We start from the raw sequence: 15,768 nt of genomic DNA on the forward strand, positions 1-15,768 counted from the left end.
AGGAATGTCTGTCAACTTATGTTTAATAGGAAGAATTATGGTATGATGAAAATTACATAGTAGAAAAAATCACTTAGGAAATTTGCCAAATAGTCTAGAATTCTTTGAAATCAATTTAACCCCTTTTAAAAAGATTTTAGGTTTCTCTGCCTAAAAGAGGGATTTTCTTCCAAATTTATTCTTAAAATCCAAACAGAAAATGTAAGCCACTGTTTGGAATGTTTTTGTTTCATTAGCTGTATCTAGTTTAAAAATTTTTAAAAAAATTCATTATTTATAGTTCTTTTGTAGGGGAGAAATTTTTTTTTCTCTTTTTTGTCTTTGCTCATGTAGATATAAGAAAGCTGAGGAAAGAGAGCCTCTTATAGCAGCAATGCAAATATTTCTGCCTCGTATTCAGCAACAAATCATGCAGCTCCTTCCCGATTCCTCACATTATTCTGTTTTACTACAAAAGCAGATTCTGAAAATCTTTTATGCACTTGTTCAGGTAAGTTTTTGTTGCAGAAGGTAAATATGGGGCCTTGTATTTCTGCCCGATCTATGGAAACTTAATAAATGTAAGTTATTATTAAAAATTATTATCTATTCCATATGTATTTCTTTTAAAAAATCCTATGGGAGAACAGGCTCACAGAAATTAACTTAATTGTCCAAATTTATCTTAGTGGCAGAGCTGAGATTCACTGACTGTGCCTTTCACTCCAGTGTCTGAAGTGCTGGCTGAGGAAGAACCAGAGTAATTAACTGACTGAGATGCCTTGACTCATCTGTTAGTAGCATCCTGCCTGTTGATAAGTTAGGATTATAGGAGAAGGGGAAGGAAAAGAAGAGGGTCCTTTTTTAGCGGGAAATCATACTAATGATAGTTTCTTTATAATTTGACCCAATGTAAGGCTAACAGTGATGGTTTAGTGCTTCACTTTCCTTCGTTTAATATACTTCCTTTTCTTACTTGAAAGCTATAAAGAAGATTAATATAAGAGTCTAAAAAATAAGAAGAGGACAGAAATGGAATGTTTTAAATATAAAAACATTTAAAATTTAATCCTTGAAAGATTTGGATAAATTACTTAGATCTAGGTGGAGGAGGAATAACTTGTCAGTCTATAAAGTGTTTGATGACGTATGAGTCAGACCTCTATTACATGCTTTTTTACTAGATCAGTCATGCAAAAAGGTAGTGTTGTCAAGCTAGAGAGCCAGGACATTGGTTTTGTTCTTGGCTTCATGTTACTCAAGTACCTTTGTAGTGTTTCAGAATATTTCACTTCCATAAAGAATTATACTTTTAGACTCCTCTTTTGAACTTTAAAAAAAATACTTATTTATTTTAGAGAAGGGAAAGAGAGTGAGGGGAAGCAGGGGGAGTAGCAAGAAGGGGAGGGAGAGAGAGGATCTCAAGCAGGCTCCTCATTCAGCATGGAGTCTGATGTGAGGCTTGATCTTACCACCCTGAGATCAAGACCTGATTTGAAAGCAGGAGTAGGACACTCAACTGACTGCACCACCCAGGCGCCCTTCATCTTTTAAACTTTTTTTTTTTTTTTAAAGATTTTATTTATTTATTTGAGAGAAAGAGAGACAGAGTGAGAGAGCATGAGAGGGAGGTCAGGGGGAGAAGCAGACACCCCATGGAGCTGGGAGCCCGATGTGGGACTCGATCCCAGGACTCCAGGATCATGACCTGAGCCGAAGGCAGTTGCTTAACCGAGCCACCCAGGTGCCCCCATCTTTTAAACTTTTAATAGAGGATCATTTGAGGTAATTTTTTTTTTCCCCTAGCTTAGCAGGGAGAGGGAAGGGGAGAGGAAATAAATCTGAGGAGAGAAGAAGCTAGGATACCAGGAAACTATATTCCACCTCCCCCACCCCCCCTTTTTAAAAAGTAATAGGGAAGGAAGATATGGTGCCTTTGGCTTTTTATTAAAGCACTGTTCAGAAGTTTTCCTCAGGACAGTCACTTTACTCAGAGGCAAACATTTTTTATTCTGTGAGATGTTTTGCTGTTAGATACAGTAATATGGCATTTATACAGAATCTAGACTTCCCTTTCCCATCAGGAGAAGCATAGTAGGATTCCGGAAGTAAGATAGAGACTCATGAAATAATTTTCCTAAAGGCTCCTCTTTTGTTTGATTTCCTAAGAGGGCGGAATCTAAAAAACCAGTGCAGAACCTCAACATTTTTTAATCATTTTGGTGATCTATTATATACTACCAAAGTAATATGCTCCCTCTGGGAATCCTGGAAGCAAAACTTGAGGCAGCTTTCCCTCTGGGAATCCTGGAAGCAAAAATTGAGGCAGCTTTTTAAGGGCACGATACAATAATAATGTAAGTAAAAAGTTAATGTTTGGTAATTCAGGAAGAGGCAGAAAAGTTTGTTTTAAATAGTGTGATAAAATTGAAGTGATTTTGTGTAAGTAGCATTTATTAAATGTTTATTGTGTACATGGCACGTGGATAGTCCATACATACTTCAGAATTCAGTTTGTCCAGAAGTGAACTCCTTGTCACTCACTCACTAACCCAGAATCTGTTCCTCCTGTGCTCCTTATCTCAAGCCCCAGCAACTCCTCAGTGCACTTAAATTGGGAACTTCTTAATATAGACCATAAACCCGTCATATCTCCTACCTTATCTTTCACCATTCTAACCTTTGTACTTCACACTCCGGCCATGCTGGAATTCTTTCAGCTGCATGAATAGGTCATGCCGTCTGTCATTCTGAGCCTCTGAAATTCTGTCTGGTGCACTCTTGTCCTTTATAGCTGGCCAATTCTTGCTCTTTCTCCAGGTCTTAGCTTGTGTGTCGCTTCTAGAAAGATGTCCCTGATACTCCCAGCCTGGATGAGGCGATCTTCTTGTGTGTGCCTTTAACAATATTCTACTGTTTTTGTCTGTGTTGTGTATCATACCATATTGTAATTCCTTGTTCATATGTGTGTTTCCCCCAACTAGTGTGTAAGCTTTGTGAAGACAGAGACTGTGCCTCGTACTTGTCATTATGTCCTTAGCATGTAGCACGTTTTGAAATGCATGGATGCAGAAGCACTGTGTCTTAGAGGAGTGTAACTCACAGTGTAGCAGGGAGACCCACAGTAATATGTAGTTGTGTGTGATGCTGCAGTGTAGCTGAAGTAACTGAAGAAAATGTTTATGAGGTAAAGATTTTCATTAAAGTGATTAAATGAGTTCTCACTACAAAAATGTAACTATGGGAGGTTGCCCTTATTTTAGTGATCATTTTACTGTGTGTGTGTGTGTGTGTGTGAGAGAGAGAGAGAGAGAGAGAGAGAGAGATTATCACATTGTATATCTTACACACACACAATGTTATATGTCAATGGGATTTCAATAAACCTGGGAAAAAAGTGGTTACAATGTATAGTTTGACACACAAAGAGGGAAAAATGGGAATGGGAAAAATCACTTTTCTAGAATCTCATACTGGATAAATGAAATTTTACTGTATTAAAGTTTTTTTTTTTTTTTTAAATTTAAACAAGTAGCCTAGAGAAATAATTCATGGCATGCATATTTCACATATTTCTAGATTTTCAAGATTTTAATTTATTTGCCTATGTTTATAGGGCTGTTTTAAGTTAAATTTTAGGTTAAACCATATGAAATTACTGTTTTCATGGTCAAATGTTAGCCATTTCACATTTTCAACCTTTGACTATAGATGAAATTACAGGCTCTTTTGGAGGGGAAGAATTATTGTTTGATGATGATATTCTTCTGTTTTCAGTATGCGTTGCCTCTGCAACTAGTGAATAACCAAACCATGACCGCGTGGATGGAGATCTTTCGAACTATTATTGACAGAACAGTTCCTCCTGTAAGAAAGGGCTTCTTGTTGAGAAAAATTGGGAAAACTTGGGTTTGGGATATTTGTGGTAGACCGATTTATTATCCTGGCTTGCTGTTTGGAAAAAAATTACTATTGTAATAAAAATAGTAATACATATACATTTTTATAAAGTTCAGATAAGCAAAATTAATTAACTGTATTTAATTTTACTAAAGATAATAAAAAACATTTTGAAACTTGGTATTTATTCTTTTGGCCTTTTTTTCCCCTCTGGGTCTATATACAGCCACATTTTATTTATAAAAATGGCATCTGTAGGTCCTGTTTTGAAATTTTCACTTAAAATCTCTTATAAATATTTTTTATGATTATGAGTGTTTTTGTACTGTCACTTTTATGGAGTGTTTCATTTGCTGGACATTAGGTAGCTTTAGCGTGTTAGTGTAACTGTAAGAATGTAGTTAAATTTTTATGCACATACATGATTATTTTCTTTGGATAAACTCCTAGAAGTGTTTAGGGTTTTGACAGATCTTGTAAAGTGCTCTCAAGAAACATTGCTCTGGTTTATACTTTAATAAGTACGGACTGAGAAAGTCTGTCACATTAAATTCTAAGTTTGCCAGTTTGATAGGTTAAAGATGGTGTCTCATTTTTATCTGTAATAACAACGATGCTATATGTCACTTATCAAATTAACTCAATAACTAGTCAAAATAACTAAATTAAGTTACATATTTTAAAATTTAAGTTTGTCTTCAAATGTGCAGTATTCTTTCTTTTATCTGTATCTTGGGACAAATTATGTTGAGGTTTACTTTATATACAAAATATACAGAATGTAGGGAACAGATAAGTGAATTTTGACAAATATACACCTGTGTTACTATTACTCAGTTCAAGATATAAAACCTTTTTGTTGTCCAGAGTTTCCTCAAGGGATGTGGTGGTTTGTATTTTGTTTCCCACTTATTTGGGCCTTTTGAAGATAGGCGATAAATGTGAACAACAGCATTAGTTAGTTGAAATTTGCTTTGCTTGTGTATTTTTTTTTCAAAATTTTAAAATATTTTATTTATTTATTTGACACACAGAGAGAGATCACAAGTAGGCAGAGAGGCAGGCAGAGAGAAAGGGGGAAGCAGGCTCCATGCTGAGCAGAGAGGGCGATGTGGGGCTCGATCCCAGGACCCTGAGATCATGACCTGAGCCGAAGGCAGAGGCTTAACCCATAGAACCACCCAGACGCCCCTGCTTTGCTTGTTTAATTCCTGTGTAGCAATCTATAATTAAGAATATGCATTTGCAGTCTAACTTGTGTAATATTACTTAATGTATATAAAAAAATTTATTCTGCCTTTGTTGTTTGAATAAACCGTTCTATTCGGAAATTTAATCTGAGTGTTTCTGTCCTCTTAGGAGACTCTGCAGATCGATGAGGATGATAGACCGGAACTAGTCTGGTGGAAGTGTAAGAAATGGGCACTGCACATTGTAGCTCGTCTTTTTGAGCGGTAATTCAGTTAATCAGATCTGCGATCTTATGATCAGTATTTCAGTATTGGATGTAATAAAACTGGATGGGTCCCTTGATACTCCACAGTAAATTGTTATTTTTCTTTAAAAGCCATAGTGGGCCAAAAAAAAAAAAAAAAGTCACCCTCTGTTTTAAGGTAGGCTTAACTGTGATAGTTGGCTTTGAGATCGTAACGATGTGGACAGTCTTCTCTGGATCTTTCTGTTCTGTGAAAAATAATGGAGAAATGACCTTGTTTAGCTCATTGGAAATCTGTAGGAATTGTACAAGAAGGTGCATGGCTATTCAGCTCCATAGGAAAGTTAGTCAAATTGAATTATAGAAAAAAAAAGTCAGATATAATTTTTATTTGTAAAATGTGCCCTTTAGAAGCTCTTGGTTAAGTAGGTGGATTTAATTATGGGCCAGAATCTAAATGGCCAGAAAGGTCATCATGATTTCATCTTGGGGATTGTGGAAAAGGGGAAAGTGTTAGTTTTCTGCCCAAATAGATCTTTTAGCAAGGGACTGTATTTAAACTAGTGAGCATGCTTTTTAAAAAAAATTTGTAATATTTAAACGTTTTCTCTTTGTATTTTAAGATATGGAAGCCCAGGAAATGTCACAAAAGAATACTTTGAATTTTCTGAATTCTTTTTGAAAACCTATGCAGTGGGAATTCAGCAGGTAATAAAACTATGCTTTTTAAATGGAAGGACAGTTATTATTGAAAGTGGTTAAGTTGGGGCACGGGGGTGGCACAGTTGGTTAAGTGTCTACCTTGGGCTAAGGTCATGATTCTGGAGTCCCCGGATCGAGCCCTGCTCGGGTTCCCTGCTCAGTGGAGAGTCTGCTGCTTCTTTTCTCTCTGCCCCCTCCTGCAACTCGTGCTCTCTCTTACACACACTTTCCCTCTCTCAAATAAATAAATAAAATCTTTAAACAAAAAAGAAAGTAGTTAAGTCATTTCTATGCATTTAAAAGTAGACTGTGAACATATTAATACATTATATATTAATAGGGGATGAAGCGGCAGCTCTGGGAATCTAATATAGTGCAGTCACTTTTAGAACCAGATATTCCAGAGCAGCTTCCACTGGTTCTAAAAGTTTGGAAGTGCCCTTCCAAACTCCTAGATGCTAGACTCGGACCTTTTAAGTTTGTTGATTCTGATGTCAGAGTGCCCAGTGCTTAGATTGGGTTTGTCTGTTAACTTTCTGACCTCTTAGAGGTTTCTTACTGTCTACTCCTTTGATCCTCTCCTCTTTGTTCTAAGCTTTTTTATCAGAAGATTTATGTGATGGATTGATCTGTTTCAAGAGGGATGGAGCTCAGAAGTTAAGACCTTCAGCTGAGAACTTACCACATATTTTTGTGGAAGTTTGGAAACCATTTTGTTCAGTGAAAATAGTTCTTGAGAAATAATCCAAGTTGGTATTAATATTTAAAACCTGCATGGGGTGCCTGGTTGGCCCAGTTATTAAGTGTCTGTCTTCAGCTCGGGTCATGGTCCCAGGATTCTGGGATTGAGCCCCGCACTCAGCAGGAGGCCTGCTTCTCCCTCTCCCACTCCCCTGGCTGTGTTCCCTCTCTTTCCGTGTCTCCTTCTAAATAAAAAAATCTTAAAAAAAAAAAAAAAAAGCCTACAGAGGACATTTGGGTGTGAAGATTGGTTGACCTGTATTGCCATTTAAGTCCCATTTTTTTTATATTTCAACAAATGAAGTTTAATAACCATTCCAGCACTGGCTGTATCAAGACTGCAACAAGGAAGCAAGGATTAATTAAACATAGTAAAGGCCATTAACAGTATAGAGGGTGTTTCTAGATTTGTATAAATCTGTGCATATTAATCTTCTTTATTGTCAGTGATACCAAGTTAAATTCTTTTTATGGATGATTGTTTCTAAGAAAGTACCTTGCAACAATTCAGGAAAGCTATGGCTGTAATTTTCTCACAAATTACTTTGTTGGCCCACAAGGCAGTCGGTGGGGAAAACTAATGAATAATGATCTGTTAATGAACTAGTCAAAGTTAGTGAATAAAATGATCTGTTCAGTCGTTCTCTGTGGAAAGTAGGATAATCAGGAAGCGGGTCAGCTCTGTCTTCTGCTATTTCCACGGCTGTTAAACTCATTAAGCATCCTAAAGTTGATGCCCTCTTGAAGTGTGCTCAGCCCAGTTTTTCAGGTGCCTCTTAAACATGTGTACTTTGTACATACATACACTTTCAGATTTCATAGCCTTTCATCCATGTCTAAGCCATGTTTTCCTATATATTCCTAGTATTTAAAAATTGTTCTCTTACAAAAAACTATTCTCCTCTTAGCTGTTTCTCCTCTCCCACCACTTCCACCCCATAGAGGCCACAGTGGTCTTAGGAAAAACCGTGTGCAGTAGCATCCACTTGTAGCTTGCATCGCAGACAGGGCATTGAGGTGATGGCAGGACTTCTGACAACTTTGATAAAGTTGGTTAGAAGTGGGACAAGTGGCTGGGAATTACAGTGAGACACCCTTCAGTTCAATATGGACCTATCTAATAATTAAAGCTGAGTTTTCTTGCAAGATGTTGATTTCCCCCAAAAATCTGTTTTTTTTTTTTTTAATCTCTATGGATTCTGGGTTTTATGTCATACCTAAAATGCCCCTCCCCTTAACCTTTAAGTTATTTATGTTCTCCTGAACTTTTTTTCCCTCTTTTCCTGTAGGTACTACTAAAAATTTTAGACCAATATAGACAGAAAGAGTATGTAGCCCCCCGTGTTCTTCAGCAAGCATTCAACTATCTTAATCAAGGGATTGTTCATTCTGTCACCTGGAAGCAGATGAAGCCACACATTCAGGTTAGTGTCAGGGAATTGCTCTCCAAGATTTTCCGTGGTTAAGTTAGGTTCTCCAGACAAGGTAAGCTAGTAATGCTGTATTATATATTTAATATATTTTATTTCCATGACTAATTTCAAATGCATTCAGTTTTATATCTGATATGATGGGCTTCAAAATTTAAGTATTTGAGAAGAGTGAGACCTACACGTTTAATGAGTTGTAAGACCTGGATTCAGTTGGTCTTGCTTGGAGTCTCATTCAGCCTCAGTTTCCCTTCTGTTCAGTCAGGTAATATTTTTCTATCCTTATTATCTAAAGGTTGCTAGGCTCACATGTGGTATTTTATGTGATGACATTTTGAAAAGAGTCACCAAGGCTTAATACTAAGTTGTTATTATTTTGCAGGAAATGAAACAAGATCATTTTCTTTTGTATAACAAGATTTTTATCTCTCTTTGGGGATTAAGTTCGAAGTTTCCTGTTTTTGTATCAGTTGCTCACTTAAAGATAGAATTCAGCATCATTGTTTAATTAAAGAACAAATGAGGATGAAAATATTGCCCATTAATAAATAAATTCTTATTTGCATATAGATAATTTTGGGTAATTCAAAGAGGCTAAGAACTGAATTTTTTTCCCTCTCAAACTAAGATTTTTTAAATTCTATAATCTCTATGATAGTATCTAAGAAGGAAAATAAATTCTTTTACTTTGCCTTTGGTGTCCAGGATAGACACCAAACAATAGACAAAAACAACTTGTTCAGTGTTACCTTGTTGCTAGTCTTATAAATATAATATTTTTGTATTATTTTCTTTGGACATCTTAATAATATTTGTCTAATCCCCTGGATCAAATAGTGGTAGTTTCTTTGCCATTAATAAAGATACCATTTCATTTTATATACTATGTTGTTACAAATTAAGAGTGGATTTTTTTTCTTAATGCCTATGGCCTTATTTTTTTACATTGCTGAAATGTAGGAATAAGAAAAGTCCAGTCCCTCGGTTGAATTTTTTCTCCTAGAATTTAATTTGGAAAAAGTGAGAAGAGATGATTCCATTTTTACATTTGTAGTTGTTAAAGCACAAACAGGCTTAGTAGAGCTTTAGCAGCAGTGTACACAGAGGCTATTAGATACCATTTTTTTCCCCCACTGAAATCTGCATTTCTAGAGTAGGAAATTTTTTTGAAAATGGAAGAGGAAAAGAAATTTTAATATTGCTGGTTCATTGACATTTATGGCCAAAAATGGAAATGTAAAGATGTTCACAATATAACCTTGGCTTGATACTTACTTTTCTTCCTTAAAGAATTAAGGTGTGTTTAATATTGATTTGTTAGTAAAACTTTATTATCGCTGCTGTTGCTTCAAAGAACAGCATTTCCACTCACCTCTTTCCCTATACTTTTAATCATTTATTGTTTAAAAACAATCTTAAGTTTAACTCTTTCTCCCCTGCTCCCCCCAACTCTTGCTTTCCTGCTTTCCCCTCAGAAGAAGCTTACCACAGAGCAGCTTACCACAAGATTAATGTAACAGTCTGGAAAACTAACATCATAAAGACTGTCAGTAACTATGTTTAATATTCTCCAAATTTGAATAGCCCAAAGCCCATTTGTTGTTTTGTTTCTTCTCAGAATATCTCTGAAGATGTAATTTTTTCTGTGATGTGTTACAAAGATGAGGATGAAGAGCTGTGGCAAGAAGACCCATATGAGTACATAAGGATGAAATTTGGTAATTGAGATGATTTTATTCCTCACCAGTTCCTGAAAATGTAGAGTACTGTAACTATATTTGTATTTTTAAGCAGATTTTATTACTTTATTAAATTCTGAAAGTTCTGCATTGCCTGATAAACTCTGAAACTCATGAGAGTTTGATGTTCTGTTGAGCCAGTGGACTTGAGGCCTTACCATGTAGATGATGGAAAGCTTGTCTTGTTCATCCCTCTTGGGGGTGCCAAAGCAGTCAGGGAGCCATCTTCAACTTTTCCTGTTATGATGCTGAACCAGAGAGACCATCCCTTTTGGTACCTTTTGGGATATGCATTTCTAGATTGGGTTGTTCTTAGTCTGGGAGATTATTTGGATTTCTGCATATTTCAGGAGCACCCCAATTTAGTATGCTTCTTAATTTTAGTGGCTAAGTATTCCACAACAGAGAGTGAGAATATCCCTGCATGACCCTGTTCTTTGGAGGTAGCTTTTCATTTGGATCTTTAGTTACTGAACCACGTAGGTTGGTTGAGTTTATTCCCTTTTATCCCCAGTCTAAACTAATTGCTTCATGGAACACTCAGGCATTTCACATAGCAGAATGTTACTTGTGTACCTCTTTCTCCTACAACTTCGTGCTTTTTAAGGGGAGGGGCTTTATCTTGTTTATTTGCTTTATTTTGCATTCTCCATCCCTTCTCCATCTCTCCATTGCTCTAATGGTGCTTGGCTCTGGTAGCCATTCCATCAAGGTTGGAGTAAAGAATTGATAAAACTAGCACTGCCCCAGGCACATCGAAGATAGTGACAACACAGTGCTTTTCCCTTGTTGGGCCATGTGTCTGTGGCTACTTGAGTTAGCCCTGCTGGTGGAGGGGCTAGATGTTTAGGTTATGTTTTTTTTTTTTTTAATAAAGATTTTATTTATTTATCAGAGGGAGAGAGGGGGAGAGAACGAGCACAGGCAGACAGAATGGCAGGCAGAGGCAGAGGGAGAAGCAGGCTCCCTGCTGAGCAAGGAGCCCGATGTGGGACTCGATCCCAGGACACCGGGATCATGACCTGAGCTGAAGGCAGCTGCTCAACCAACTGAGGCACCCAGGCGTCCCTAGGTTATGTTGTTTTTATAGTGCTCTGTATTTAGTATCAGTTGGTTCAGTAACCAAGGGAGTGCCTCTTCTCTTGGGGACGAGTACCAGAGAGGCAAATGAAGGAGAAACAGTATTTACCATCTGCCTTATGTCTGTATTCTACTGTTTCCTTTTGAAAATCATTTCACATATGCATGATTCATTATTTCCCCTTCCTAATGCCTTTTGTTTTGATTAGCCAGTCTTTCATCTTTTCTCAAGGCATTATTTTAGTGTTTAGTTTTTCTATAATTCCTGTGTGTTTTTGTAACAGCCAGAGTATTTGTTTAGTGTTCAGAAAGCTACCATTATTTCATTTACTCTTTATGCAAAATAGGATAGTATCTCAGTTTTTAAAAAATTTTTTACTATTTTTTAAAAATTTCTTTTCAGTGTTCCAGAATTCATTGTTTCCACACCCAGTGCTCCATACAATCCGTGCCCTCCACAATATCCACTACCCCAACCCTCTCCCCTCCAAAACCCTGTATCTCAGGTTTCAAAAATATAATAATAAAGAACTGTGAGTGTTGATTGATACAATTTACATTTTATTGATTAAAGAGAATATGGATAAGTCAAGATGAACTCCAATGCTTTTTTGAAAAAAATCATTTTCTTTTGTGGACTGGGATATAGTGCCTACTATTTGATATGTATATATTTTTTTTTGGGTAACTGTAGGGAAGAACAGTTATACAGTTATGTAGTTTTCTTTTGATATTTTTGTCATTTATAGCTATTTATTGAACAAGGTATTCTTATCTAAATGTGTTGGCATTAATAATGTTTTTAGATTTGGTAAAAACTATGAGAGCACAGGCTCTTGATGTTAAGACAGTGTGGGTGCAATTCTGTCTTGGTCACTTACTTAGCAAGTTACTTAGCCTCTCTAAGGTGCACTATTTTCAGCTATAAAATCAGCGATATTAATAGTCTTGGGAGAATTAAGTGGGATAATACATGTATACTAACTTCCTTAACTGCTTAGAGTAGAATATTCGATGCTTGTAAAATCTCAGCAGAGTGCCTGCCAAAGAATAATTGCTGGGTGCAGTAGGTAGTCTCGTGAGTATAGTGTCTGGCCCGCAGTACCTGTTAGTTATTAGTATTATTACATCTGTGTCTTATATATTGGCAAAGACTTACATTTGGTCTTATTTTTATATTTAAATATGGACATATGATACGAGACACTTTTCAAATACCTGCCTGTTCTGAAATTTGGAAATTTTTGTGATGTTCAGTTGTGTGTTTTAAAAGTGGTGTGTTACATATTCAGAAATACCCATTGAGTACTGCTGAATCTGCCTGTTGATAGAGCCAAGTCCTGACTTAGTAGTCCCCTAAGGCTTTTACACTTTCAGTTTCCTTTGTTTGGAAAGCTTTATCTTTAGATTTCCATGTAGAGTTTTCTCCTTCCTTCATTCAGTTTCTGCTTACGTGTTACCCCAGCAGAGAATTATAGAGGCACTTTTCCTGACACCATATTTAAACTAGCACTCCATATAACCTCGCTCTCTTTTGTAACCTCACTCTCTTTTTCCTTACCCTATTGTCCTGTTGTGTGTGTATGTGTATAATCTGTTTCTCTCTCTTACCTTGTGAATTCTGTGAGAACCCTTTTTTTTTTTTTTTTTTTTTTAAAGATTTATTTATTTATTTGACAGAGAGAGATTACAAGTAGGCAGAGAGGCAGGCAGAGAGAGAGAGGAGGAAGCAGGCTCCCTGCTGAGCAGAGAGCCCGATGCGGGACTCGATCCCAGGACCCTGAGATCATGACCTGAGCCGAAGGCAGCAGCTTAACCCACTGAGCCACCCAGGCGCCCTGTGAGAACCCTTTTTGTTTGATCCTTGTATCCCCAGAGTCTAGAGCAGTGCCTGGCACATAACAAGCACTAAATAAATTTTTGTCTTAGTGAAATGGATATGCCTAATATATATTGTTCTCTTTAATATGATTGTTTAAAAGGACAACATATAGAGATTGATAAATAATTATTGGGCATGGGAGCACTGATGATATATCCTTAACTTTTTTATGCTGTAAACCAGGGTCGTATGTGGGCACTTTTTATTTTTTTGTTTTGGAGTAGTGCTCTATTGGGTTTAAAATCTTTAATAAGAGGGGGCACCTGGGTGGCTCAGTGGGTTAAGCCTCTGCCTTTGACTCAGGTCATGATCTCAGGGTCCTGGGATCGAGCCCCGCATCGGGCTTCTCTGCTCAGCGGGGAGCCTGCTTCCCTTCCTCTCTCTCTGCCTGCCTCTCTGTCTGCTTGTGATCTCTGTCTGTCAAATGAATAAATAAAATCTTTAAAAAAAAAAATCTTTAATAAGAAATTGTATTTTTACTAATGTGGTTTAACCTTTTAAATCTTAGATATTTTTGAAGATTATGCTTCTCCCACCACAGCAGCCCAGACTCTCTTATATACTGCTGCAAAGAAAAGAAAAGAGGTATACAGTTACTCTTTTTAAATCCAAAGTTGAAAGATCGACTATGTTGCTTTGACACTAGTTATACCCTTACTATTTGAAAAACATTATATTATTTGTTTTAATCTAACACTTGAATATTTTCCTGTCCTAGTTAGGGAAAAGGGTTGCTTTCTTAATTGTAATTGTTTGATAAAACACAATAAAATGGCTTCAGTTTTAAAAATTTGTGTATCACACTTAACACTGTAGTAGTAAGGCAATGAAACCTCACATAGACTAAAATGGATTCCTCTGTTTCTCTAGGTGTTGCCAAAAATGATGGCATTTTGTTATCAAATCCTAACAGACCCAAACTTTGATCCAAGGAAGAAGGATGGAGCCCTGCATGTGATTGGTTCCCTGGCTGATATTTTATTGAAGGTCAAGCTACTCATAATATAATTTACTTAATTTAAGCACAGTCAAATGAGAGAATATGAAAGTAGTGAACAATTTAAAGCTTGTGACTGCTTCTGTATAATTGAGTTGACTGTAAACATCCTTTTTTCTGTTACCTGTTTCTTTATTTAAAAAGAAAATCTCACTTTTGTCAGGTTTTCTGTATGAAACTGTTGCCGTATGAGAAAAGGATACAAAATGACTAGTGTTATGTGTTGCTACAAAAATCATTCGGGGGCACCTGGGTGGCTCAGTTGGTTAAGCAACTGTCTTCAGCTCAGGTCATGATCCTGGAGTCCTAGGATCAAGTCCCACATCAGGCCCTCTGCTCAGCAGGGAGTTGGCTTCTCCCTCTGCCCCTTGCCCCTTTCATGCTCTCTCTCAAATAAATAAAATCTTAAAAAAAAAATTAGTATCAAATTATAGGTAAGGTACTGTTTCTGTCTTGTTTTAAAACACATCATATGTAGGTCAAATAATTTTATAAAATTGTACATAGAAGTATATTAAGCATAAGTCATAATAAACGTACTTTATTCGGTTGTGATTTTTATATGAAAATGCATTGCTAAGTTTAAACTTCATTTCTATTTCCTTACAGAAGACTTTATTCAAGGACCAAATGGAGTTGTTGCTGCAGAATCATGTATTTCCATTACTGTTGTCTAACCTGGGATACCTTCGGGCTAGAGTAAGTTTTCCATATTTCCATTATGTATCTTAAAGTGTTCATTTGAGGGGTGCCTGGCTAGCTCAATCGGAAGAGTATGCGACTTGATCTTGGAGTCACAAAGGGATCATGAGTTCGAGCCCCATTCTGGGTGTAGAGCTTATTAAAAACAAAACCAAAAACAAAAACAAAACCAAAAACAAAAAAACAACAACTTTAAAAATGTTTTTGGATAAAATGACCCTTAACCATATATTGGGATAAAATGAAGTCAATTAGAATGTCCCTTATGGTCACCTAAGCTGAATAAAAAAGAAGCTAGTAAGTAATGGATTTATGGATTTTAATTCCAGCTGCTTTAAATTTTCACGCTAGCCCTACTTGTTGCATTTGTAACACATGCAGGGAGAGGGACGGTGTTCCAGCAGTAATACAATGTAAATTCATAGACTGATTCATTTTTAGTACCTAAAACAGCATGACATTCTAGTTTGGTTAAAAACTTGATTAGTATAAATCGTATATTAGGTCGATATATATACCTTAGGAAAATGGAGAAAATAATAATCCATGTAAACTTATTCATGTTCCAAGTGTATATTACTTCTAAAATCAATATCTTTTTTATGGGGAAATAAAAATAGAACATTAATTCAAGAGCCTAGTATTTATCTTTATAAGTACATCAGAACAAAAAATGTTTTGCTATAAAGAACATATGTTAACAATGTCTTACACACTAAAGCATTTTATAAACAGAAGGTAATGTTCACTGGAGAAGTATTTGGACACACGTAGATTAGAGGTGCAGAGGGCGTACAAGTGTTTTTATAGGTAAGCTGTTGTCTTTGACAGCTGTATGAATTGTAACTCTCTTGCTAAAAAGTCTTTGGTGATTCAAATTACCATTACTTGTATGTTTATGTATATAGAGAATTAAAGTAATAATAGGATTCTGTGGTCTAATGGTTTAAAATTTGGTAACCTCTAGAAGGTTTAAAATTCTTCATACCTTATATGAGCAAAAAAAAAAAAAAGAAAAGAAAAGAAAAAAGGAAGCTTGCTAAGTCCTGATGCTAGTAAGGGAAAATAATGTTTCATTTGTTTGCTGTGAAGGCCTGCAAATGAAAGTCAAACACTGGTTTGTAGTAGCTCTTACATATAACTAAATAGCAAATTAATTATGAGTCATAGTATTTATCAAC

The 15,768-nt window shown here is 36.2% G+C and overlaps 1 protein-coding gene across 6 annotated transcripts in view; it reads left to right on the top strand.

Moving 5' to 3' along the window:
- IPO8 (importin 8) overlaps positions 1–15,768 on the top strand; it is a 192,809-nt gene that overhangs the window by 17,210 nt on the left and 159,831 nt on the right. For 4 of the 6 annotated variants that reach the window (XM_082740704.1, XM_082740707.1, XM_082740706.1 and 1 more), the window contains exons 5-13: positions 334–490; positions 3,757–3,846; positions 5,239–5,333; positions 5,938–6,022; positions 8,047–8,181; positions 9,806–9,905; positions 13,397–13,473; positions 13,759–13,875; positions 14,495–14,584. In XM_082740704.1, coding sequence (XP_082596830.1) covers positions 334–490; positions 3,757–3,846; positions 5,239–5,333; positions 5,938–6,022; positions 8,047–8,181; positions 9,806–9,905; positions 13,397–13,473; positions 13,759–13,875; positions 14,495–14,584 — 946 coding nt within the window. The remainder of the gene's footprint in view (positions 1–333; positions 491–3,756; positions 3,847–5,238; positions 5,334–5,937; positions 6,023–8,046; positions 8,182–9,805; positions 9,906–13,396; positions 13,474–13,758; positions 13,876–14,494; positions 14,585–15,768) is intronic. The other 2 variants (XM_082740705.1, XM_082740708.1) reach the window with 1 other exon arrangement.

Source organism: Mustela nivalis (genome assembly GCF_964662115.1).
Source record: "Mustela nivalis genome assembly, chromosome: 7".
NCBI classification, from domain to species: Eukaryota; Metazoa; Chordata; class Mammalia; order Carnivora; family Mustelidae; genus Mustela; species Mustela nivalis.